We start from the raw sequence: 26,963 nt of genomic DNA on the forward strand, positions 1-26,963 counted from the left end.
ACTATAATGTCCCTACGTGGTGGGAGGGACCTAATTCAGGATTGATGTATTATAAACTGCTCTTCAGTGGCCACAGGGTGGCAGTATTTACACTGCTAGGTAAACACTGGCTGGTACTGTCAAGTAAACAGCTGCTATCAGGTTAAAGTGTTCCGGCTGAGAAAAGTAGCTAAAAAATAAGAGAAAAACCATATTATCTTATGTAAAATTGATAAAAGTAATTTAGTGTGTGCTTTGGTGTTTAACTCTCTGAACCCCAAGCCGTTTCAGGAAGTTGATGCTATTTTTACATTTTACTCAGTGTGGCCTTGTATTTAACTGCAATCATGGCTCGAGATGGGAAAACTCAAACATGCTTTTTTGCAGAAGAATTAAATATGTCAAACAATACAATACATACAACAAAGGGGGGAAAAACGCAAGTTGAATTTATTGGATAAATTATTTTTTAGAAATTGGAATACAATTGAATTGAATTTATATTTACAACATATATATAATATATAAATATATATATTTACAATATATATATATATATAATTATGCAAAGAAAAACACAATGGATAAAAATACAGAAAATAGAAAATAAAATAAAACATATATAAGACAAATACAAGTAGGAAAAGGCAAACAACCCGACCTCTCCTGTCTTTCTCTGTCTGCCCAGAGGGTTAGTAATAACATAATAATAAAATCATTTTTCATTAATTGTAAAAAAAAAAAAAAAAAGAAAATAGAAAAAAATAAGAAAGAAAGAAAGAAAGAGAGAAGGAAAAAAGAAAGAAAGGAAGGAAAGAAAAAGAAAGAAAGAAAGAAACAGACAGACAGACAGACAGAGACAAAAAGAAAGAAAGAAAGAAAGAAAGAAAGAAAGAAAGAAAGAAAGAAAGAAAGAAAGAAAGAAAGAAGATTCTTGATTATTTTTGTTTTCTTCCTCTATGGTACTATATTGTGAACTTAAGCCGGGTAGGTCTTTTATTGTGAAAAGCAGAAACTTTAGACCGGAAATATAAGTATTATTTGTAGCCATTTATTTCCTGACTTGACAACAGAAGTCAGACTCTCTCGGGGAATGCACCTTGGCTGTCCTGCGAAGTTTTCTGCAACACATTTTCAACTCTAGCTCTCTGGGAGATGGAGACTAAAGTGTACACTTCTGTTGTGAAGTAAAGGAAGACCAGCTGGACATTTAACGGTGAGTGTGTGTGTGTTTGTGTGTGTGATTAATCTTTAGAGCCGGGACTAGCTAACGTTTGGTTAATATCAGATCTGAACTTCCTCCTCTTCGAAGCTGACGATCAGCTAGCAGCTTTTTAGCTTTGTTAGCTCCTAAATTCTGCTCGTCAAACTTCTACTAAAGCGTCTGCTGGCACCAGATAAAGTTAAATGATCGTTAGGGTGAAGTTATATAAACCATATTGACGATTTAACGGCACAGAAGCGAGTTAGCAAACATCACAGCTCGGCTAGTGAGCAACTCTTTGGGGCGATTAAAGTTAGGCACTAGCTTTCCTGTTAGCCAAATCTGATGTCGTTAGCAAGCAGGCTAACGCTGGTTAGCCAGGTGGAAAGTGTAAACACAATTTGGTCCTTCCTGTGCCGAGCGACGGATCGAACATATGGTGCCGTTTTTGCGAGTGATTTAATGTTAACACCATTTGTGAAACGGAACATTTCTATTAAAACATAACGTTGCGTGTTTTGGTGTTGTTTATTTGTATGCGATGTAACGTTATCTCCAGTGTCTTAATTTGTTTGCACGCAGTGATCAAAGACTTAACCCATAAGAACCCATGGTGACACCCATGTAACAAACACTTTAAATGTCCTATAGTCTCTCACATTCAGCTTTATGCTTCAAATTAACTCATTTAGTCCCTTAGCAAGACTGTTTGACTGTGACAAGAAGTGACTTCTCCAAAATGTGGGTGTGACTGGAAACAGAAATGTGAAAAAGCAACTAATTTCAAAAAGCTTTTTTTTTTTTTGTTACTAGGCTTACTATGCTAAGTTTGAACACATTTAAGAATTCTATTCTGTCAATGTCTGTATTGCATTTAACGTGTTTTGACCATATTTCCTGAACAAATTAATATAAAAAATGTTGCAAAAATATCACTGAGATGTATACGTCACATCGGGCTTTTAACCTAAAAATCAAAAACCTGATGTGACGCATTTGTCACAATAACAAAAATGGTAATAGGCCACTCAATTATTTTCACTGTTTAAATTGTTTTAAATTAATATGTGCTCTGCTGTTCAATTTAAAGTACATTTGACCAAATATAAACAAAAAATAATCCCATTAAAATGTAACTGATCCTCCCCCCAAGTTTTAATCAAAAATCCTGTTTTGGTAGACTTGCTGTGATATCAGCATATATCATATTGCTGATCATATAGTCGATATAATATTGCATCATGATGAAGCTTGTGACTTACTACCCCTACTGTTTGGGGCATTAAATTATATTGTCTTGCATCCTTAAAGTATGTGGTCATGTAAATTTTAAGTAGAGTTTATGTCTGAGTTTGATTTGTCCCATATATGCACCAGTGATATCATATTTCCATTCATCAGTGAATGGAAATACTCCTTCAGTGTTTATTGCAAAGTCAACAATGTTTTACGGAATAGATAACATAGCAATTACTGTGCACAGCCCTTTCCTTATTTAATGTGACTTTTATAGCATGCCTGCTAAATTAATCCAAGCCATCTTCACTGGAAGCTTTCCGTCAGTGAGTCATAGTGCTTTGCTTCTCTCCTAATGGCCTGTTACAGTTTTACTTCAATTACAGCCTCAGACTTGCTGAATGTAAACTAAAGGAAACTGTTTGTGCTTCTTAGTTTAGGAACATTTTGGCACTTGTGTTTGTTGAATTTCACATTACCTTAAACGTATCTCATGCCATGATTTAGTTATCTGTTGATGGCATTTCTTACCACCAATCCCAAGTCAATGTTTTTGAATTTTAATAACAGATAGGGCATTTTGAAATGATGCAATTTCAACATTTCATAATTTCAGTCAAAGATTATGTCCTAAGGCCCATAAATGTCATTATACCTAACACACATTTTATCTTTGATTAAACCTGTGATGAAGGCTGTCTCTTCTTGACTCAAGGTCTTGCACCCCCACCCCCATTTTTAAACGTTTATGCAGAATTGCCTTTTTCCAAGAAACTTATGCACACATCTTTGGTACACACACAAGATTTAAGGTGGTACTTTTGAAATTTTTACTGATTTTCTGATTGAATAGTTGACAAAATTATATGAGTGTTAGTTGACAGACATTTTTAGTTGAGGACAGCCCTAAACATTTAATTTTAAGCCATATTTGTATTTTCCAGTGATCATTGGTGTGACTGTGACACTGACTGACAGCAGCCTGTGACAGAGACACATGAGACCCATGGGCTGTGAACTGAGAGCAAACATTTGCTTTTTTTTGCAATAATCTGTCCGATCTACAGTACAAACACGGGTGCATATCTTGACTTTTCCTTTGGCTTGGTGAATGAGTACGCAAACATTTGTGCAACGGGGGCGGATAGTGAACCTGTTTCCATCTTTTTTGACTGGCATGGATGGATTTTCGAGTTTTGTTTGGTCTTTTTTGTGCTTTGTCACATGTAACCAGTGAGAATAAAATTTATTTAGTGTCTTAAAGCATTTTAGGTTTTATACCCTGGGTTAGTCCTTACAGTTATTTCTGCGATCAAACAAAATCTCACATTTTATTAAAATTTCTAGCAAAATAGTTTTAAAGGAGTCAATTAAATGCATCCGTGGCTTTGATTAAACACTCAATTGTGAATAGCTGTTGGTCCTCATTATAGAACAGAAAGAACCAAGGCAGTCTAACTCATCACACTAACCATCTGCTTCTTGTTCCAACCAAGCAGGAGCACACCTGAATCAAATCATTCATATCACCTGAACTCTCATTCAGTTGATTATTTGTATCAGCTGTGCTCCAGCTTGGTTGGAACAACAACCTGCAGCCATGATCAGTTGACAGCCCTGATGTAAGGGTTTGATGGAGTGGATTCACCCAGTATCACCCATTCTGTCCCTATGTGAAACTGAATTTGGTGTCAGCCACAGACTATGGTGAGTGACAGCTGAAAAACCTGTAACAATTTTGCATAATTTTCCTCACCATAATAAGTCATGACATACATCTCAAGTCCAGCACTCTCCCTTTCAGTTCATGCAGGAGTACAGATTGGTAGGCTTACAGCTGGCAGATGTTCTTTTTGACCACTAATAGAGGTCAAACACATTATTAGTTTTTGACCGCTGGCAGTGATTGTGGAGCATTTTTTCTTCGAGTGGGTCCCTGTTTTGTTTGCCTCATGCACATATGCATGGACGGATATGTGCAGGCACACGGACATGGGATATATTAGGACACTTGGTCTCACCAATGGCTTCAGACAATTCCTACAGTAATTCACCAAAGTACACAGTAATGTGTCAGTAAAGACAAAAAGTAGACTGCGACTGGTGAGAAAGGCCAGTATCTGGGAATTTCCTGAACATCTCCAACATCGGATCAGAAATACTTTTAAAGAGCCCCTGGCAGAAATAGGTATGTAAATAAAAATAAGTTAAAAGAAGTGTGCTATACTAAATATACAACAATATAAAATACAAACACAAGTCTTAAGTAAATACAGATATGTAAAGATTGAAATAAAATAGAAATACATTTTAAGTAAATATAGATATGTACAAATATCTTTAAAAAAATGACTATTTGAAAGTCTTGGTTTAAAGGAACCCCCTCCTCTCAAAAATGTGTTTTTGTTACATTTATGTCCCATAAAATGTCTGGCCTTTACTATACTGAGTCACATCTACAGAATTGTTTTCACATTCATCAAAAAGGGGGGGATGGTCAGTGCACTTCCCCAAAATTATCAGATTAAAACATGCACAAGATTATGTGGGGAAACCATGCTAAAAACTATATATACACTTTAAATGTGTCTTAATTGATAACATAATACATATTTTAAAGATTTTATACACCAATTGATTTACATTACTGCTTGCTTCTGCGGCTCAGAGAGTAGAAAGTGCATACAGTACAGAAGTCGAAAAAAATGCGTTGCTTAGAAATCAGGCTGTCATGAAATGAATAAGCAGCAACATTTAGACTCATTGAATACATCCATGATGTGGCTCTTCTCTATTGTCTTCCTTGTCAGAACCCCACTGAGCAGCATAGATGTCCCTCTATGCAGTGGGCAAATGGTATCTTTCTCTTCTGTAGCTGGGGCAAACACAAGCCATCTTTATTTGCTGTTTCCATGGTGCTGAATAGAGAAATGGCAAATTAATACATGTTTAAATTGCTTTTTGACATGGTCAACCTTTTTATAATTATAGTTTTGCTGCCTAATTATTGCATCTTTAGTTTTATTGCCTCATCATACTGCACCAGATACAGTGGAAAAGTACCATGCCTGTTGGCTGTAAATGAGACTGTTTAGTAAATAGTGCTGAAAGCTGCCTCGGGGGCATTTTCTTCAGTGCCTCCTGTTCCCACTCTCTGTTGAACGTCACACATTGTTATTATACTTTGGCTGGTGGTTAATAGGCTAAATAGAGATTTATTAAGCTACAGGGTTATTTCGATGTCAAGCTGACATAAAGTTGGCCTGCACCCGATGAACGCTGGACAGTCTAACAATAACTTCTTTCCAGTGTGAATTTGCTCCAGAGAAGGGATGTCTTGTGCTGTAGACAGCATTGACAAAAAAACTGAAATATTTCCTATCAGCAGTGTATATAAACAAGTCGTGTGAAAAAACAGTAGCTTTTCCGTGGAGTTTGTCATCCAGTCTCTGGGCTGTTGCTTTGTCTCAAGCCGTAATAACTGAATGCATTGTCATAATCAGGAAGTCTGTCCTCCGGCTGGAATGTCACCGGAAATTAGTGTACGTGATGTACAGCAAAAGAGCACGTTGAGACTCTCGTTTCCAGTATTGAAAGCTTTTACGTGATATTTCTTTGAAGGTAGGCATAGGTTACCAAACCCAAAAAATCCCAGGAAGTTTATATAATCTATCCCTATATTTAGACTTCAGCATTGAGAAACAAAGCAGGAATTCCATCTAAACACACTCCCGATTACCTGAAAAACACCCAAACTCATTTATGCGCCATATTAAATCAACCATGTAAACCAAGAAGTAGATCAACTACAGCTTTGTCAGAAATACCAACAGTGGATTAGAAATTCAACACACAGGAAATGCCAGAGTTGGAAAAAGGCTTCTTTTCAAACTAAAAGGCTGTACTGCGATTTTGTCTGGATTCCAGAGGCATGTAACAAATTTGTTGTTGATAAAGGTTAATCATGAAGGGTGTGACAGTTGTTAAAAGTGTTCAGGGTTCAATCGAAGCACACTAGAAATAAAAGTCAAACAAGTTTGTATGTTAATGTAAAATAATTTGCTTTGACTTTTACAAGCTATCATGATATTTTAGTAACTTTCAAATATTGATATTGGCCTATAGAATCCAGCATCAGTATGCATGTTTTAACCAATTTATTGTTGCTTCCCCTTTTAACGTGCAACAGCAGAACCAAATTACTCAACATTTCCGACTTGTAGATGTAACAGCATGAAGCTTTGACCTACAGCATTTTACATTGAATTTACATCTAGTAATAACTTAAAATTACAAGATTTTACACTCTTTGAAGCCTCTGAGTACTCACATGTGTTTACACGTATTCTGGCTGATTAGTCCAATTTTCAGGTGAGCTTTGATGCGAAATGTTTAGGTCACAGATATCCATCTACCAATAATACATCTAACAGGAGATGTCAATCAAGACAGTCTGGACGCCTGCAGGGTCCTGGGAAGAGGACTAATCAGCCAGATTACCTGCAAACACCTGTCTGGCTGTGGCAGAGCTTTTAAACTATATATCTTTGATTCAATCTGTTTGCAAGTCAAAGCTTGATTAGACTCCTTAGGATGACTCATCTCACTGCTGTGTGCTGAGATATTTCTGAAACACTGAGTCATCAAGGAAAAACTTTCACGTCTAGTCTAGTAATATATTTAATAGTTTGAAAAAAGGAATTGCATCTGCAGAGGGGACATTTTTACTGTTCATTTTCTATTCTCTATCGCTCTTGTATTTATTTTGAAATAAGAATATTTAAAAAAGAACATTGTTAAAGTGAATATTGTATATAGTCTTTGGGAGAGTGATGTGTTAATTTTGGTTGGTAGTTATAGTACTTTGACGTGACGGTGTGCAGTCACGGACCTGTAACATAAAACTTTCCATTGCAATTTGGTTATGCACCTAATTGTCTCTTTGCAAAATTACAGGCAATGGTACCCTGGATTTATTTTGTTTATTGCAATGCAAGAGCCAACGTGTTATTGCTTCGTGGTCTGGAGGGCCATACTTGTTAAAACCATTACCACTGCAGCCCCAAGCAACACATTTTGTTGCTGTTTTTTTTCGCCCTCCATCACGATTTGTAAATTACAGTGTGACTCCCAAAAAATTTCAGTAACCTCTCATTGACCTGTCTCCTGTCTCCTCAGCAGAAAACCGCCGATTTAAATCACACTACAATGCTAATTACGATCTAGCTGCAGCTGATGGAAACTCGGTAATTTCCTTTAAGAGTTGACGGAAAGGTTGAAGCCATTTATTGTGCCACAGTAGCCTTCGTGCCCGGGGGTTTTCTCAGGAACTGGGACACCATCCCAGTGTGTGAGCTGCGGTTGCATGTGATTGCCTTTGAGCCATAGAACTTGAATACATGCATTTGCGTGCACAAACACAAATGCACACACAGACCGCAGTCACACGGAAAGTCCCACTCACTCTCTTTGCAGTGCAGAGGCAGGCTTTTCCAGTTTAATTACGCCTTGGGAGTGTAATTTCACATTGACTTGTGGGTTGCTTGAAATTGCTCCTCTGTCTTGTTAAAGTTTCCTCTTGGTCACATGACTTGGCTAGTTGACCCAAGACCTCATCAAGCTTTGTTATGATGTGGAATTATAGTGTGAGGACATCACTTTAGCCAGAGCCAGTTCGGCCTGTGTGGAAGTTATTATTAGGTTAAGCTATTTGTTAACAAGCCCTATCATTAGAAAAGCATTTTGTTTCTTCATGACACAGTTCAATGGTAGGATACTCAAGAATGGCTCTGGAAATTTCCTGCTAAAGGTTTTCAGGAGTTGCTATTAAAAGATCTGTCTGCTTGACTAAACTGAGCATTTTAATTTGCAAGTTTATAGATGTTACCGGCTAATTTGAAGCTCCTATTTTACAATGCAGTGTCTCCAAAAACAGCACAGTCTCTCTTTGAGTCAGTCGCAGTCGTGACACACCTCAAGGAAGTAGCACTAACAAACCGTCTGATGTGTCGTCTCACGTCACCTCACATCATCTCACGCCGCCTTACCCACTGGTGTTTTTGTGCTGCTTAAAATTTCAGATGTCATATGCAGGCTTTTGGGTTTTAAATGTCACTCGTAAACTTTCAGAACATGCAATTAAAACGCATTATTCTTTACAATTTGGCTGCAATGCTAATGGCTTAATGACATGCGATTATGGTTTAGACTTTTAAAAAGATACATCTTTCTCATCTCTAGTTCACAGTTGAACATTTAAATAACATTGCATTACATTAACTTATGCATAGTAGTCACCTCTGTTTTTATTTTTCATTTATTTTTTTGAGTGTACTGCATTTTAGATAAGATCAGATATTCTTGTTATACTTTTATGAAATATACCATAATCTTTTGAGAAAAGGAGGAAACGTACTATTTTCATACAGCAAAATGCCTAACAATTAATGAATGAGGATATTGTAGTGGCTTTCATCTACACACACGGAGTGCTACAACGATTTCAATGTCTATGCAGTCTGTTAGGAGTTTCTTCTGCTTACCTAATCTAATGCATAGTTTACACTACATGACTTAGCCCAGTTTTTCCACTCACCAAAGTTTTTGTAACTCCTAGACCAAAAGCCCCAGGTCCGAGACAAATTGATGTTGGCCTGGGCTCACAAATTGCAGCTCAATCACTATGTGTGAGGTTAAGTATCTGGATTTATTTGGGAGTCTTTAGAACAGAAAACACTGGTTGAGGGGTCACCTGTGCAACCATTTCTCATTCCCAACTTTAGGAAAAATCATGCTAATTCGAAACAAAGTTTTCGCACCCAAAGGAAAAGGCTACAACTTGAAACCAAGTGTGGAAACAACCATTTTTGTGAACATGCCTGCATTGACAACACCAACCAGCATGACTACTGTGTCCATGATAACACGTAGAATGAAGACCAGACCTACTCATCAGGGATTCCTCCTGGTGAAAGAGCTTGTAGTATGCGACCCCGTGTGACCAGTCGGTCATGTTGTGTGACGACCACAATGACTGACTTTAAGACCATCGATTATAAGACAGCAAATTGTGTAGTGGGAACAGTATGACTATCTGACAATGTTGAAAGTCTTGCAGAGTGAACCATGCATCAGAAGTCTTGTCTCATGAATCAGGAGCGGCTCTGCTACTTTGTTGTGTTTTTATCGTTGTTATATCACTGTTAGTATTCTGAATGTGACCTTTTAAAGGGGGTAAAAGGACTAGATGTTTACACTGACCATTGTGGCCATATTTAATGGTACTCTTGTAATTACATTACAATTACAATTTCTCAAATTTTAGGCACACTGGTTGAAAGACCAAAGAAGAGCAACAGTCTGTATAACTTTGCAGTACATAGTCTCTGTTAGTAGGCAGATTAATGATTACATGGTTGACCTGTGTCAATGACCTGTTCTCTGTTGTATTTGTTCCAATTCCCTCCATTTCATTCTTTGTGACATAAATGTTTGCAAATGTTCAGGGCTGTCTCATCTTTAGGCTTGAGGAGATAATTGTTTTCTGACGGCTAGGTGAGATAACTGGTATTTTATGTTTGAAATGTTGCTGACGATAGTAAGCCTCATACATCTTTCATCCTATATTTATATCTATATGGTATATTCTACTCCTGGCAAACTGTGGGAGCTCTAGTATAGCAGAGGTGATCAGAAAGGTGGGATAGTTGGTAGAGCTTCCTTGCAGGGTGAAGGTCATATTTAGACATCGCATCTCAAATGTGTCAAGCACCAGTTGACGTGTTTTGCAGTTTACTCCCAGCATCAGAGCCTCTTAAATGCACATTGAGTGACAAGTGTTGATGAGATTCTGATTTCCACTTTCCACTGCTAAACAGAAAAAATGCACATTTACATCTGTAAATATTCAGTCGACGAAGCGGACTGAAGTAGCAATTTGATGCCTCAGCTTTGAAATTGTATCTGAGTTGTTTGTGGAATAATAATCAAGTGCGTTTAAGGAGGTGGGAGTTTGATTTACATTTAGAGGGTTGGAGGTTTGGTCAAAGTTGGTGAGTTTTAGTGGTGCATTCACACCTGTTTTTAGAGTTGGTGATCACAAAAGATGCATTTCAGTGCTAGTTGTTCATGCAGAATTATTTCAATTTATAATATTTGGTTGATATAGGGGAAAAAGGAGAGTCTAAACATGTGCAGTCTAAGCACATGTTAACTGAATCTGGCTTCTGGCTGTGCAGCTAAAAGATTAAAACACTAAAGTAGCCGTAGTAAAACTTAACTGCTGCCTGCATGTCATGAGGGAAGATAAACCGCAGCCAGTCAGACAAAGGTTTGTAGGTTATGAGAGTGAGCGTTTGTGCTCTGCAGGATTGCTCTCCCAGTTGAGATTTGCAGCAGGCTTGTTAATTAGTCACCTTTTGGCTCCCACTAGAATTTTCCTGAAATTAGTCTCTAATGACAAACACACACTCAAACACAAGTTTAGAGCATACAGAAGGGATTTCATTCTTTGCCCTCTGTTTTGCCCATTTACTCTTGCGTTTTTATTATGAAAGACAAATCTGTGTCAATAGTTTTGAGGACATGTCAAGAAAAATGAGAACAGAGTATCACACAGTCCCCTAAAACCAGGTAGGAGAGCGAACAATATACAGTATTTCTCATGTTTGCAGGTTTGTCAGTCCAACTTATAGTGTGCAGTCTCATTCCACAGTCCACAATCTTCTTTTCAGGCAAATCATAGTGTTTAATTACCTCTTACTTTTGTTTTCAAACTTCACATAACCTCATTGACTAGTAGATCCACGATGCATGAACAAACCAATAGATATACGTTTTTTCCCCCAAACACTTTGAGACATGATTCTCCAGAATGATAAGGTTGCTTATCGAGCGAAGGTGGGTAGCTAGTATAACAAACAGTTTTGAAACTTGTGTAGTAATCTTTAATGCAATATTGTGAAAATGGAAGAATTCATCGACTATTTCAAGTCTGGCTATGGTCTGCAAGGCATTTTAAAAAGAGATCACAGTGTTGATTGTGGTACGTGATTGCGGTTCACTAGATTGCAATGTTATTTCTTTTACCAGGTCATCCACCCATAGTCCAACACAAAGTCGACTGTGAAAACCCAGATTTGGGAACGGCCCTAGTACAAAATTCCTGTGGCTTAAACCTAGTGAGAAGTTCAAGTTAAGATGGATATAATCTCTTAACCAGGGCACAAAATGTGTTTGTTTGAAATGCAGAAACACTGTATTGAAATGCACTAAAAAACAACAACAGGGTACATTGTGTGGTTTTCTCTGATTAAACTGTAAACTCCAAGGAGAAGCAAGTGTTTTTTTAATAACATGGTTTAGCCCCGAGCTGCAGCACCTCTTGCTGATGTCAGTTGTTTGTCTGCAGTGTTGTTGTTTTCCAAATGGGAGATGAGTTGGACAAATTTGAGGACATAAACTAAATACTATTTCTTCACTTTAGCTGGGAATACACACACCAAATAATTTAGCCATTGTTACTGGTTTTAAAGTGGATTTTGGACTGGCCTGTATTAATATAGGTCATTTTGAAAAACATAATTTTTCCAACATATTTTATGTGTTTTAATATCTGGAATATGGGTGTTACTATGAAATGGGCAAGTAGTTATTTTAATAGTAACACCCAGTAGATGAAATACTTATTGACCAGTAGTGAGACATAAGCACTTATTTCATTCTGCTCCTTCCATTAGTCTGTCTCTTTTAGGAATGAGTCCAAGGCAGAGATGTTTATCCATCAACTCTATGAAAGCCCACATGGCACCACACCCACAAATGGTGTTGGTTTATTTCAGCATGAAGTTTGTTTCTAATTACTTGAAGGTCACTACTATTTTAACTGCTTGTACTTGTTTGCTTCTGTTTAGCATCACCTTCAAACAGCGATCCTTCACGTCCACTACAAGTGCACTTGAAGGCTGCTCTCAAATATGATGAGTTTTGCTTTAGTTGTTCATATTGTGTAAAATAAGAGCATGTGGAAGCACTTGAGGCAAGGTGTGGCTGCTCTAGAGGGACACTGACACAGCTGTGGCCACATCTAAGATCTGTGGTGGAAAAACACAGGATTTTGTCTTGTTTTTCTAATACACACTCCAGGGAATGCCTGCAGACACTTTATGTAAGCTTTCTCACATGCACAAACACATTTACTCCTGAAAAAAATGACTGAAGCCTGCCAGAAAACTTGATTTTCAAAGAGGTGGTCTTTCCTTAACATACAAGCCAGTGAAACACCTTAGTGATAGCTGTCTTTTTTTAGATTTTAATGTGGTGTCTCCAGTTTATTGGTTGTTTTGCATCCTGATTCCTCCAAATTCTTCTGTTTTGCCGCAGAACATTAATAGTTAATGCATTCAGCTTTGGCTCTGTACCTGATTTTTCTTTTTTTTTTTTTCTCTGCCAGGTTGGTGTCCTACATCTGAACATCTACATTTCATCATTGTGATTCAAGCCGGGGACAGACCACACCGTAGACTTCCACACCTCCTAAAGCAGCTTCCAGCCACTATGTCCTAGCTAACAGCGGCCTAACCCCCTCCCCCTGATCACCCTGTCCCTCTCTCCATCTTCCTCCCACTCCCATTCCTTCATCTCTTCTCCCGATGTGGTGATTTCTGGTCGCACCACCAGCGGCGCCCCTTCTGGCGTGATGAGCAGCCTGCACCAGCAGCATCATGGCAGCACCGGGTCAGAGCGAGACCTTCAATCTGCTGCCTCCTCTGTTAGCCTGCCTTCAGTTAGAAAGACCCCCAAGAAGCGACGCCTGTCCCTCCACTCGCTCTTCAGTCGTCGGCGCCGGCCCGACCGCGACCCCAAGCGCAAGTCGAGGCCTCTGCAGGCTGGAACTGGAGTGGACGGCGTTGTCAGCACGGAAAGCGTCCAGCCAGAGACTGTCAATGATAAAACCTCTGCCCACTCTGCACTGGCTGTAGCATCAACTTCATCACTGTCAGGTTCTTCTTCAGAGCTGCTGGAATGCCCTCTGTGCCTACTGCGCCATGCACGCGATCGCTTCCCCGACATCATGACCTGCCACCACCGCTCCTGTGCAGACTGCCTGCGACAGTATCTGCGCATCGAGATCTCAGAGTCTCGAGTCAACATCTGCTGTCCCGAGTGCTCCGAGCGCTTCAATCCCCACGACATCCAGATTATCCTGGGGGACCGAGCCCTCATGGAGAAGTACGAGGAGTTCATGCTGAGGAGGTGGCTGGTGGCTGAACCTGACTGCCGCTGGTGCCCGGCCCCGGACTGTGGGTAAGAACAAGAGCTGAGGGAATACAGACAGAATAACATATTATGACAACCTGCTCTGTACATAAAATATGACTCACTTTGCTGAATAGACGTGAAAGTCTTTGTTTAAAAAAAAAAAAAAGCACCATGATTTTTAAAAAAGTGCTTTTTAGTCATTTTGAAAAAATCAGGGGGTATCAATTATTATTTCCACAAAGACTACAGCTTTAGTTAAATAATTTAAAATCTCTATTTCGGTCCCCTGAGATGTGCTTGAGGTTTCGTCCTTCTGATGGAACAAATACACGAGTCCCAAAATAACAGAGTAAGCAGCGACATTAGGAAACTTCAAGGCTGTAATCCGGCCTTTTGAAGTTCACCACAGCTTCTGCATTGATGCCCAAGTTATAAATAACTCGTAGCTGTGATAGACGTATTTACTCTGTCAGCCTAATGATTCAGCAAAAAAATGACGTGAGCAGCGAGTGATGAAGATACCTATTCTTATCAGACCGCACCTGACGTTTTTCTAACCACATAATGTACTAGAAGGGCACTCGGAGTGCCGATCTCGCCAAGTCAAATGGTGCATTCATGTGTTCCTCGAATCGTCCTTTTTCCTGAGCTGGCACTCCAAAGATGTGTTGTATTTTATTGCACAGAGGATGTGTTGATATCTCTTTCCAGTTTTTGCATGACACAAAGTGCAAAGGAAACTGATCAGGTGAGACTTGAAACATGATTGGGAAACTAATCAGATTATTTCGACACCACATCAATGCAACACAAATGTCCTTTCACAGTGTTAACACACGGGAAAATTAATTAATGCATCCATCCAAATATTTATTTAATGGGTTCTTCCTTGGTCCATGATATAATGTTCCACCAAGTTTTCTGAAAATCAAGCCAGTAGTTTTTTCGTAGTCCTGCTGACAGTCGGTCAAACAGACAAACAAGTTAACCCCAACGAACACATAAAGCTGCTAGTGATTTGGTCATTTTCAATAATAATAACAATAATCATCATTGTCATCATCATTCCTCTATATTTGATTTACTGTAAAGCACTTTATAAACAAAGTGACATAAGTGCTTTACAGTTGCACAGAATAAACAATAAATTTAGATAAAATAAAGAAACTGCAGGGCCAGAGTAGTACAACACAGAATTTAAAAAAGTGAAGCAAACAATGAAGAGCATAAAGTAAAAACTAAACAGTTTTAAGTGACCAAAGTAAACCACCAAACTCCCAGCTATTGAATATGAGTATTTAGTGACGTAAATTGTAAGATTGAAGTCAGATCTGTGCACTCCTTCAGCTCAACAAAGATGTTATTGAATCTCTGTTGATTCTCTGAGGGAGAGGTTGTTGTTTTGGTTTCTCTTTTCACGAGGAGGTGACAGTGTAGGTGAGGGTCAGGTCAGGGTCTTGTATGTTTGGAGCTGGTCGGGATTCAACAGTTTGCTCACAGGGGCCTGAGCTGAGGCTAATGTTACGATCTGTGTGTACGCACTGGGTACCCTCCTTTACCTGCTGTTTACTGCAGCTGTAGACCCTGACAACCACACACAAACACAGCATAACCGAAACTGCTCATCTGCATTTGCAGCATTTCTTATTGATGTGTTATGTTGCTGCAAAACGCTGGCAGGATTGTTTTCATGAAACTATTCATGTAATGCTTAATCAAGTTTTGGAGCAGTTACTAACACACATTGCCTGCATTCAGTTATCGTCATTAGTTTAGTTTTGAGTGATTGCTGAATTCAGTAATGGCTCAGTAATCTCTCTCTCTTTTGTTGCATCAACACTGCTGACCCTGTCTGTTAGAATAATGGCTCTTTCATGAGCTTGTTTCAGCTCTTCTTGCTTTCGTCATCGAATCAGTCTCTGCTTAGCTCCGGCTCACTGTCACACTTTCCGCCGGTTAATGCTGTGGTCCTAATTGTTGCATAATTGCGTACACAAGTTATGGAACTACAGTCAGCTCAGTTGTCAAGAATCCTTTGAACAAACCTTTGACTTGGAGAGATTAATTGTTTATGCAGGTCTGTCTTGACTTTACAGTGGTGTTGTACATAGTTCAAAGCACATACAACCCGATTCCATTAAAGTTGGGTAAAACATTAAATAAAAACAGAATGCATCAAATTTGGTGATTCAAAATTCAGCAGTGATGGAAAAATATTCAGTGCCCTTACTTAAGTAAAATTACTAATACCACACTGCAGAATTACTCCGCTACAAGTTAAAGTCCTGCATTCAAAACTTTTTTCAGTAAAAATAGCAAAAGTATCAGCATCAAAATGTACTTAAATTATCAAAAGTAAGAGAACTTAGCCCCGCTATATATATATATATATATATATATATGTATATATGTTTACCTCAAAAGTTTTAGTTAAGTACAGTACTTAGTTATATTGTGAAATTCAGATTTACAAAAACAAGCTCATGTTCTCATCATCAGTTTGAACATTAGATATATCACCGTTGTACAGTTTGAAAAGAATATAGGTCTAAAAGGATTAGCAAAGTATCACATTTAGTTTTGTTTACGTTTTTAAACCAAAAGGTCCATGTGGAAGTTTTCCCATCCATTTTACGACTTCCACACCATTTGCCATGAGTTTGCCTCACTGAGGTGTGAGTGGAGACTGTCTGGAAGCTGTCTAGACTGAATGCTCTGTAGGTATATGGTGCCCACACACACACTACTCCCTGATGCTGGACTGCAAAGTGTGTTAATTTCTTGGGAAACATTAAAAAGGGCATCGTAAAATGATGCCATGATGTCAGTTACCCTTGCATTTGTTTCCTTCTTTTGACACCCTAGCACTGAGAAGCACTATGAAATATTTAAATTCTACAGTATCTGGGATCAGACTCAACTCTTACTCTTATTTTTAACTTTTATCTTTTTCTTAAGTTTTCACCAAATGAAAATCCTGTGAGGTTGAAACCAGTACGAGTATTTAACTTAAATCATTCAAAGCAAAGCTTTAAATAAATCACTTCTCCGTGCTTTACTGTAAGCCAGATAGCCTATTGTCCAGAGAACCTCAATGATTTTGGATCCCAGTGCATTTTTGTTTGTCTCTAAAGCAGGGCTGCAAGGGGCATCAGTTAATCTTTTGATCTATAAAAAAAATTAGAAAGGAAGGAGAAAAAAAAAGCTCACCATAATAACCATTAGTACCAAGGATGATTTCTCCAAATATTTTGTCAGGCTAAAGCCCAAAAATATCCAATTTACACCTATTCAAGAGGAAAAGCAGAAAATGTACAACTTAAAACACTCAATCCATCATCATAATATAGGCCGGTAAATTGACAAACTCTTGACAACTCCACCATCAAAAATGTGTCAATAATTTAGTCATTATATAAATGTCTTTTCTCAAAGTCTGCTTCAAAAGTTATTTTCCAATACTATCACTTTGACAACCTTTGACACTGTTGCCTCTTTGTCAATCAGCTGATGTTGGCATGTATATTAGTTTATATACTTATCTCATTTTAGGCTGAGAAAACAGCTGTGTAACCTACAGCAGTGGTGTGTAAATCAGCTGATGCCCCAATTATCTTCTTCCTTTGCTTTCATACTTTTCAGGGAAATTATGCTGAATTGAATAAGCAACTCTGTCTTGCTGCAGGCTTTGTTTCACAGACTAATTATTACAAATAAAGATATTAGGGTGTATGTTCAGTTCACAGTTTTTAAGCTTATCCACTGGAGGTTTCATGAAAACTGCAGCACTAAAAAAACACGGACGTTCATGCACACAGTGATATCCAGTACAGTCCTGTTCATACGTCATCCAGCATGTTTGTTTTTCCTCATCATGTGTTTCTAATGTTCCCATGATTACCGTGCTATGGGAAGTTGAATGGCTGCAGCAGTCTCATGGTTGGGCTGAGGTTCTCATACATATACTTAGTTTATTAATAGGCCTGGTGGTCTGCACTCCTTTCTACAGTAAGGTGTTCCTTTTAAACAAAATAAATATGAATTTCTCATCCTATCCATACCAGAGGGACACAAGGAGGTTTGCGAGGCACCAAACAAGAGGAAACAGTTGCTACAAGTCGTTTTTATTATTTTCACAGATAATAGAGTGTGTTAGATTATAAATTAACTGCTGTAACATTTTTTTATTTGGAAGTTGTATTAGATTTGCATGTTTATAACAACAGTTGTTGGACTTTGCCTCTGCAGTTTGATTTTCATTAATGGCTCTCACTGTTATCATTGATGAGGGATACTATGGAGACATGCGGTCATGCAGTACTGATTTAGTGTAACAGAGCTCATTGTGGACAGTCAGCTGGTTGTGTTTGGGTAATGTAACAAACATATTCAGGTGATGGATCCCTGAAGATGTAAATAACAGCACTTCATACTGTGAACGTTTACTGGATTTTTCTTTTTAAATAAACTAGAAATTGCTCCTCAGTTTTACACTCTAGTTTTCTACTCCTACAGACCCCTACACTTCTTTTTTTTTTTTTTTTTTTCAGCCCTGCTGACCTCTAGTGTTAGGCTAAAATACTACATCCAAATACTAACCACCATTATGGCTGATTTTGTTTTCTCCCTCTCAGTTACGCAGTCATTGCGTTTGGCTGTGCCAGCTGCCCAAAGATCACCTGTGGGCGTGAGGGCTGTGGGACAGAGTTCTGCTACCACTGCAAACAGCTTTGGCATCCCAACCAGACATGTGACACCGCGCGGCAACAAAGAGCCCAAACTCTCCGGCTAAGAAGTTTCAGGTCCTCCTCCCTCAGCTACAGCCAAGAGAGCGGAGCTGCAGGTAACATACAAATAAACACCTGCTTTCAAAAATCATAAGTAACCCAATAATTTTGGTAAATATTGGGATCATTAGTACTTATCACCTTTACTCACTGACTTTGGAAACACCATTTTTTTGTTGAGGTTATTTAAAAAAAAAATTAAATGTCCTCTTAACTGTGGACTGTCTTGAACTTTAAGTATAAGTCAAGTGGGAAATTAAAAAAAAAAGATAAATAAATAACAAAGTATAGTATAAAATATGATACAATCATTTTTTTAATCTCAATTATCTTGTGTTCATATTCATTGGGAGCCAAAATTGTCATTAGAAATAGAGCTTTAATAACTGCCCAGCCCTAACTCAAATGCTAACTCAAACCCATGACCTTTTTAGCCACAGTATACTATAAACACTATAAATGTTCACCAGAAACACTGTACGTGAAATGCTTCTCTCCCGCTAGGTGATGACATCAAGCCGTGCCCTCGTTGTGCTGCGTACATCATCAAGATGAATGATGGAAGCTGTAACCACATGACCTGTGCTGTCTGCGGCTGCGAGTTTTGCTGGCTCTGCATGAAGGAGATCTCTGACCTGCACTATTTAAGGTACAAACGTAATGGAAAAAAACTACACATCTGCAAGGAGTAGTTACTACAGTTGTGTTTCATAGTTACGGTTCACATGGCCAGTCCATCTCAACCCCTTTCTTCTCTCCTTCTAATCCTCTCAGTCCATCAGGCTGCACCTTCTGGGGGAAGAAGCCCTGGAGCAGAAAGAAGAAGATCCTCTGGCAGCTCGGCACGTTGGTGGGCGCGCCCGTGGGAATCGCCCTCATAGCCGGCATCGCCATCCCTGCAATGATCATTGGCATCCCAGTGTATGTGGGCAGAAAGGTGAGAGCTGACACCAGACAGCTGAGAAGCTGTATGGAGCATTAATGGTCAGAACCAGCAGCTGATTCAGAAAAATGGAAAGTAAAGAAGGTCACATGTACAGTCATGGGAAAAATTATTAGACTACCATTTTTCTTCAATTTCTTGTTCATTTTAATGCCTGGTACAACTAAAGGTACATTTGTTTGGACAAATAGAATGACAAAAATAGAGCATGAGAGTTTATTTCAAGAGCTGATATCTAGCCATTTTTCACGGTTTTCTTGATAATTATTTTGTTTATTATCCAGGAAACCATGGAAAATGTACCTTTAGCTGTACCAGGCATTAAAATGAACAAACTGTAGAAATCAAGGGTGGTCTAATAATAATATAATATAATTTTTCCATGACTGTACATGTGTATAATATAAATACATCACTCTGTATTTACCTTTTTAAGCATGAGTAAAACGTCCAGTTCTTTATTTGGAAACATGTCAGTTTGAGGGTTTTGTTTGGGTTTTTTACAAACATTTTCTGTGGTGTCTTTCCAGGTAATTCTGCTTAAGTCATGCTTGCCAATAATGTGATTAATTTGAAGGTATTTAACAATGATTTTCCCTCCTCCAGATCCATAATCGCTACGAGGGCAAAGACATCTCTAAACACAAGAGGAACTTGGTAATCGCTGGAGGTGTGACGCTGTCTGTGATCGTGTCGCCTGTAGTTGCAGCAGTCACTGTCGGTAAGAAAGAGGAGTTTTCTCTCCTTCACAACCTGTTTCTTGACAACAATTCAATTATTTAAAAGAATTTTCTTACAGAGTCTGTGGTATAAACCCGTGTAGAAGCATCCTCTTGTTTTGGAAACTTTAGTTGTTCCTGTCTTTCTGCTTTGAACTATTTGAAAAGGTGGATATATGCTGGGAACTTTATTTACAGTGTTTGCTACACTTTACCAATGAACCCCAATGAAACTTCCACTGTTAAAGTGTGTGTTTGCATTGTGTTGTGCAGGCATCGGCGTCCCCATCATGCTGGCGTACGTCTACGGAGTTGTCCCGATCTCACTGTGCCGGAGCGGCGGCTGTGGAGTGTCCGCTGGCAACGGCAAAGGGGTGCGGATTGAGTTTGACGACGAAAATGACAACATAGGCAGTGGAGCAGCAGCCACAGGTGAGCATACTTATCCGTATCACCAAGTTTCTGTGTGCATTGTACATATTATTGTAAGTTTATTTACAAGTTATTCTCGTCTTAATGACCACATTTGGCTTAAATATATGATAAACACTTACTCTCCCGTGTCTCCATGTGTCTTTATTATCAGCACAATCATCTGATTTACGTCAGTCTCTGCACCTGAATATTTGGAAAATACCAGCAGCTTTTTAGCAACCACAACACAAAGAGTTGTGGCAGCTGTGTGTACTGGCACGTTTGTTTTCCTGCAACTCTGTTTGGTTTGCAGAAGTACACCTGCATCTGTCAGAGGCTTTGTGTGTACATATGGATTATTCATAACCTGTGAAGTGCCAGCACAGTTGATGGTTGTTTGAGGTGTGCCATGGTGTGAAATGACTGGCGCAGCTTCAGACGTTTTTCCTGTCATCGTGTGTTTGTCGCTGTCAAAACTGACGGCTGCGTGAGGTCGAGCTCGTCTTGCTTTCCCAGGAGGTGTTTATGGAGACGGATTGTATTTCTCACAGCCTCTGTCAACACTGTGAATGATAATTATGAGTCCAAATGACAGTGGGGACTTTGACCTTTCCAGGAACATAAGGTGTGAGACATGATGACACTTATTCACACCTAAGAGTTCATCAGTCTGTTGTTTCAGGAATCTAAAGCTGATAAAAGTCAGTAAAATCATTGATATAACTTCAGGAGAATGAACTTTTGCACCCTGGCCTCAATTTCACTTTTGTTTGCTTGTTATGTGGGGTCACCTGCCCCAATTCTTCTTTACGGGTCAATCTGTTTCCTGCCTTCTTTTAACCTATTTCTTTCTATTTTTTTAATTTCTCCAAGCCAAAGAAATAAATAAATGACTCTTTGTCTGTCAAAACCTCTCAAAATTAACAAAATGACCCTTTCTGATCCTTGTCTCCTCAGACACAACCTCGGTGGCAGAGACTCGGCTCAACAATCCGAGCCTCGGAGATGGAGCGAGTGTCGGTGGCCTGACGGGCCTGAGCCTCAGTGTGAGCGGGAGCCACATGGAGCGCTGTGGCATGAGCTCCACCCAGCGGGACAACATGAGCGACAACGCCAGCACAACGGCCCTGGCTGGGACCAGCATCACCGGCAGCCTCTCTGGCAGCTGCTACAACAGGTAATAGACCTGGATGGTCTCTGCAAAGCTGTAAATGTTCTTTGAGACAATTATAGCTAAGGAATTGTTACTGAATGAAGCATAAAATGGCCACGATTTTCATCAAGACAAATTGTACCAATATAGATCATTTGGTGCATTTTTAATCATAGCATTTAGACTATTGTGGGATTAATATTCAAAAATGGACTCATGGAGACGTAAATTACTTTATTTTTTGTTTCCATTGTTATCTCCAGGATGGAAGTTCAGGCTGACGTCCAGAAGGAGCGTTGCAGTCTGAGCGGGGAGTCAGCTACTGTCAGTCTCGGGACAATCAGCGACAACGCGAGCACAAAAGCCATGGCAGGATCGATCCTCAATGCCTATATGCCTCTGGAAAGGTCAGTAGTCTACTTGTTGCATCAGCACATTTCCTTTTGCAAGAAGCCCTGTGGTCAAATTGTTTGAAGGAAAGTCACTGTGTGTTTTTATCAGTATTTACTGCACTGATGTGTTCTTAAAGACCAAGTGAAATAAAAATTTGAAGTTTCCAGTTTTAATCCTGTGTCAGAAAATCTGCTTTGGAGTGTTTTTTAAAATAAAATAATATAACTTTCCTGTAAAATAAAGTGAAACCTTTTCAAATGTTTGATGACTCATCCTACACTTAGGGTCATTTACAAGAGTTCATCTAATCAAGTGAGACTTAGCTAGCCACACCGGTCATGGAAATAAATCAATGATGGTTGTATGTAATGATTGATTGATTTTTATTTCCGCCCCAACCGTAGCCTGTGAGGCGAATCTGCCTGCAGTGAAAAAGGAATACAAACAGACTGGGAGCATTGATCATTGTAGATGTGGTTAATAAGTATAGAACACATATACAGCAAGATATTTGTGAGTTCATTTTAATTAGCTCTCTATGCAAATTATGCTTCACTAAACCCCACAAAAATAGACTTGCAGTTAAAAAAAGCAACATGTGAACTGATGCATTTGATAGAATGGAAGCCTGTCTAGTGAAATTGTTTTTCTTTGGCTAATTTTGATTGATTCTATTTTGCAGAGACAATAGTCTGGAAGTTCAGGCAGATGTGGAGTCCAAACAGGAGAAGGTGAGGCACTGCAGCGCCAGCAGCAGCCTGGATGAGGCCAGCTGCAGCAGCAGCACGGCCGGCCTTAAAGGTGCAACCGGTGGTACGTGCTCATGCCCCTCCACCTGCTGCACGCAGCACGACAACCACTGCTGCCCCTCGTGGTCAAAGGAACCCTCCACTTCAGGGGGCAAGAAGAGCAGAGGAAAGCTTTGGAAAAGAGGGAGCAGCAGCAGCAGCAGCAAAGGAGACCCAAAAATAAACGAGACACGAGGAGATATGGATGCTCAGCTCCTGGAGCAGCGCAGCACCAACTCCTCCGAGTTCGATTCGCCGTCCCTGAGCGGCAGCCTGCCCTCAGTGGCCGACTCGCACTGTAGCCACTTCTCATCGGAGCTCAGCTGCTCAGACCCTGAAACCTCAAGACCGGCTCACCCGCCCTGCTCCGCCCCAACGGACCCCAACCTTCATCATCCCGCCATCACCTTCAACGACGTCACCATCACACCTATGCCCGAGGTGGAGAACGACCGCCTCGAGCACTTTCCATCTCAGAGTAGCCACGCAGCCTTCGCCCATCGCCTGCTGACATCATCGCCACCTGCCTCACCAAAAGAGGGAAGCAGCACGTTTTTGTACATCAGTGAGGAGAGCGGCGGCACCGTCGCCGTCGCGGACACGGAGCCAGAGGAGAAGGACGAGAGAATACAAGAGAGCACCAAAAACACTGCCGCACAGCCTGTAAGCCCAACAAGGAAACGCTGTATACAAACAGATATCTAAAGGAAGTCTCCTGATCTTCCGGTGTTGGCTCAGCCTTACCACCTGATTTTACTCTTAGGTGAAGCCCCATGTGCATCTTGGGAAGCTGATGGTGGAGTTTAAGTCTAATTATATTTTTACCTGGCAGGCAGGAATTATGTGAATGTCTGTCTATACAGTCACAGACAGGGTCGAAGTTGGAGAGAGATTTATGAATAGAGGAGCACAGTGAAGTCAAACCAGATTGGAGAGATCTGTTTTTTAGTGACGGGACAGGCAGGTAAACCGGAGGCGAGCTGGAGCAGCAAGGCCCTCAGTAGGTGGAGTGGAATGTATGTGGACAGGTTGTAAAGTAGGTTTTCAGGGTGACATGCAGAGTCTGACCCCTGAATGATGTTCTGAATCCAAGCCTGAGGCAGATTTACCGTTTTTCTCAGAGCAGAAATGATAAAGTTGGATATGAGCAATTATAATGTCTGATATTCTTTACAATAGTAAGTTGAGCTGCTATTTTAAAGCCTGAACTTATCCTCCCTCGTGACATCTGCACAAATCTGGTTTGCACGAATCAGGGATGGATGCGTCATCACTGTGGTCCACCACTGTGCCACCAGTTTATTCTGTGACTTGTTAAAACGGCATGAGTAACACCACAGCTAAAGGATTGTTGAACCTGAGAGGGACCAGTCCGTACAGTAGCAGATTTTATTTTTCCATAATCGTCTATAGGGAAATTACTATTGTTGCTTTTTGTTTAAAATGTGACTCCTGTTTATGTTTTTTCGTGCTTTGTCTTTGCTTATTTTTATTTTCCATTTTGGGAAAGTTGGTGTTAATGTTGAAGCCCCGTGTTGGGTCCAAACTTTATTGTGTAGTTGGGTGGGAATTGTGTTGACGACGAGTCAAAACGTAGTCCTTTTTAAAAAAACAAAAAAAATATATTGTTGATATAAGACAGTTGCCGTCATGATGCCTCTGTCTGCACTGGTAAAATAATAGTTTGTTTGGTTGCACTGTGCAAATGTAACCAAGTCTTCACTGCAATATTGAATATTGAGGGGTATATTAAAAGGATCATTTGGACTTTTGAAGTGGGGTTGTTGGGGTGGACGTACTTAGCCATAGTCAGTGTATTACTACAGCAGGTGGCGATCAAAACGCTCCCAGTTTGGAGAAGCAGGCAGAACTACCAGCACAGAAGCTAAGCAATATACTGCTTTGGGCCGGGGCTGCAGCAAAATGTGTTTCAGCCACATAAACAGTCAGTTTTAGTTTATGTGGGGGGAGCTGAGGCCGTTATCGATGCTCTCTTCAAAGCCACCAAACACCTCGCAGAACACAGGAGCTGCTGCCTTGATTGTTTAGTTTGTTTGTGTTATTATGTGTTTCAGTGTTTAATAGAGTTAGTTGTATTCTCCAAAGTCGCACAAATAACCAAAACAAACTAACCAGTTGAGGCAGCAGTAGACCAGTGACTCCTGTGTTATGGGAGGTAAAAATCACTGTTTTTGTCAAAGGAGTCTGGTGCCTTTGAATAGAGAATCAGTAACTGCTTAATTTCCCCCCGCGTAAACTGAAACGGGGCTCAAGATAATACACTGACATACAGTCATGGAAAAAATTATTAGACCACTGTTTTCTTCAATTTCTTGTTAATTTTAATGCCTGGTACAACTAAAGGTACATTTGTTTGGACAAATAGAATAATAACAACAAAAATTGCTCATAAGAGTTTAATTTAAGAACTGATATCTAGACATTGTCCACAGAAAATCATGGAAAATGGCTAGATATCAGCTCTTAAATTAAACTCTTATGCACTATTTTTGTTGTTAGAATTTTGTCCAAGAAAATGTATCTTTAGTTGTACCAGGCATTAAAATGAACAAGAAATTAGAGAAAACAAAGGTGGTCTTATCATTTTTTCCATGACTGTATGCCACCCTACTTCAAAAAAAATGTTAACTATTCCTTTAAAGAAAGGACATTTTAAGTTTAAATATGAAACTGTAGCATTTCTTACACCGTTGTAGGGGTTGTGTTACTGTTCAGTCACTCAACAAAGCAACATATTTGCAATAAAGAAATTAAGCTTTAAAATAATTATTCAACACAAACGTGTCCAGTCAAGAGGTCACATCGACTTTATAGCAAAACTCTGATATAGTCAAAGGTGCAATGGGAAACTTCTCGTATATTTAAGCACATCTGTCAGTGATGTAATATTCAGTAGTGAATGTATGATGGTAATATGGTTACTTTGATCCTCCCTCAGTAATATCCAAATCAAAATATAATTTTTGATTCAGAGCTTTGGGTGTATTTTAACTACAATGTGTTTTAAGTTCTTAAATCCTTGCAAATGATTAATGCAAATAATTTTATATTTTTGGACCCACTGTGCCTTTTTGGGGGAAAAAAATCTTTGTATAGTATTTTTATTTTCCTTTTATTTCCTCATTCTGTATGTCTTCAAATGATAAACATAAAAATCATGAGAGAATGAGTTATATTTGCCTCATAAAATGCTTGAAATGCATGATACTAAATGCTCCCCCGTCCCATCAGTGCTAATGCTAGCTTTCAAACTAGCATGTTTATCCCACCAAAGACTCAGGTCGCCACATGTAACTGGATTTTGAGGCGGTAGTTTTAAAATCTCAAGACCAAAATATTTATTTTGGGTCATTTTTAGGAATAATATTTTGAAAATGTTTCCCTAAAGTAGCCAAAGTCAGTTCACTTGTGTCGTTAGGTGGCTCCTGTTGGCAATAAAAACCCTGTTTATCCAAAGCAATCGGCATTTTGAGAATCAGACGTTGGGTTCAGCAGCTGCTGCAAGTTTTCAGACCACAGATTACTTTGCTGTGATGTCAACCCGCCGGGCTCAGCAGGAGCTGTGTGGGAGAAACGAGTCGGTCATCAGAAGAGTTTTGGTGCACCTCAAACGCCTCCAGCTGCAGGATGTTCCCACCCTGTTAATGTTCCTTCTGTTAAAAATGCCTGTTAAGTTCCTGTGAGTTTTATATTATTATTTGAAGACGAGCGCCAGGTCTATTTTCTAACTTGGTCAAAAGAAGCTCATGCTATTTGGAAAAAGTATATATTCCCGAATGATTTGCTTTATAATGTGCATGTAAATGCATATCCTTCAACAATAAACTTCTCAATCAAGCTTGTTGTTTGTGTATTTTGTGAAATTATTGTTGAATATGTGACTTTGGAGCAAGTAGTTAAGTAGAAAAGTTGTTTATTTTTTACCAATTTTGTTTGTGTTTTTGTTCCAAAAAATGAGTTTACAAAATAAATCAAGCCTTTTTCAGTTAGTGTAAATGATTTTCATAAAATTCTATAATTTTAATTTTTTTCTGCACAAGTTTCCACATTTACTAAGTTTGAACTGT

The 26,963-nt window shown here is 39.3% G+C and overlaps 1 protein-coding gene across 4 annotated transcripts; it reads left to right on the forward strand.

Moving 5' to 3' along the window:
- Positions 1 to 1,022: 1,022 nt before the first annotated feature.
- Positions 1,023 to 26,734, forward strand: LOC131984510 (E3 ubiquitin-protein ligase RNF19A-like). Of its 4 annotated transcripts, none has more exons than XM_059349348.1 (10): positions 1,023 to 1,195; positions 12,870 to 13,723; positions 18,313 to 18,521; positions 18,970 to 19,114; positions 19,240 to 19,402; positions 20,015 to 20,129; positions 20,401 to 20,559; positions 21,499 to 21,718; positions 21,958 to 22,101; positions 22,770 to 26,734. In XM_059349348.1, the coding sequence occupies exons 2-10, from the start codon at positions 13,116 to 13,118 to the stop codon at positions 23,578 to 23,580; spliced, it is 2,574 nt and encodes an 857-aa protein (XP_059205331.1). In that variant the 5' UTR covers positions 1,023 to 1,195; positions 12,870 to 13,115; the 3' UTR covers positions 23,581 to 26,734. The 4 variants fall into 4 exon arrangements, with proteins under 4 accessions (XP_059205331.1, XP_059205332.1, XP_059205333.1 ...); XM_059349349.1 differs by lacking the exon at positions 1,023 to 1,195 and adding an exon at positions 3,991 to 4,126; XM_059349350.1 differs by lacking the exon at positions 1,023 to 1,195 and adding an exon at positions 4,403 to 4,607.
- The last annotated feature ends 229 nt before the right edge of the window (positions 26,735 to 26,963 follow it).

The sequence above is a fragment of the Centropristis striata genome, chromosome 14 (genome assembly GCF_030273125.1).
Source record: "Centropristis striata isolate RG_2023a ecotype Rhode Island chromosome 14, C.striata_1.0, whole genome shotgun sequence".
NCBI lineage: Eukaryota > Metazoa > Chordata > Actinopteri > Perciformes > Serranidae > Centropristis > Centropristis striata.

Bases quoted from the DNA above. Each gene is read 5' to 3' on its own strand.
- LOC131984510 (XM_059349348.1), top strand. From the start codon at position 13,116: ATGAGCAGCCTGCACCAGCAGCATCATGGCAGCACCGGGTCAGAGCGA. The intron at 20,130-20,400 runs GTAAGAAAGAGG...TGTGTTGTGCAG, and splicing joins AGTTGCAGCAGTCACTGTCG to GCATCGGCGTCCCCATCATG. The intron at 20,560-21,498 runs GTGAGCATACTT...TTGTCTCCTCAG, and splicing joins CAGTGGAGCAGCAGCCACAG to ACACAACCTCGGTGGCAGAG.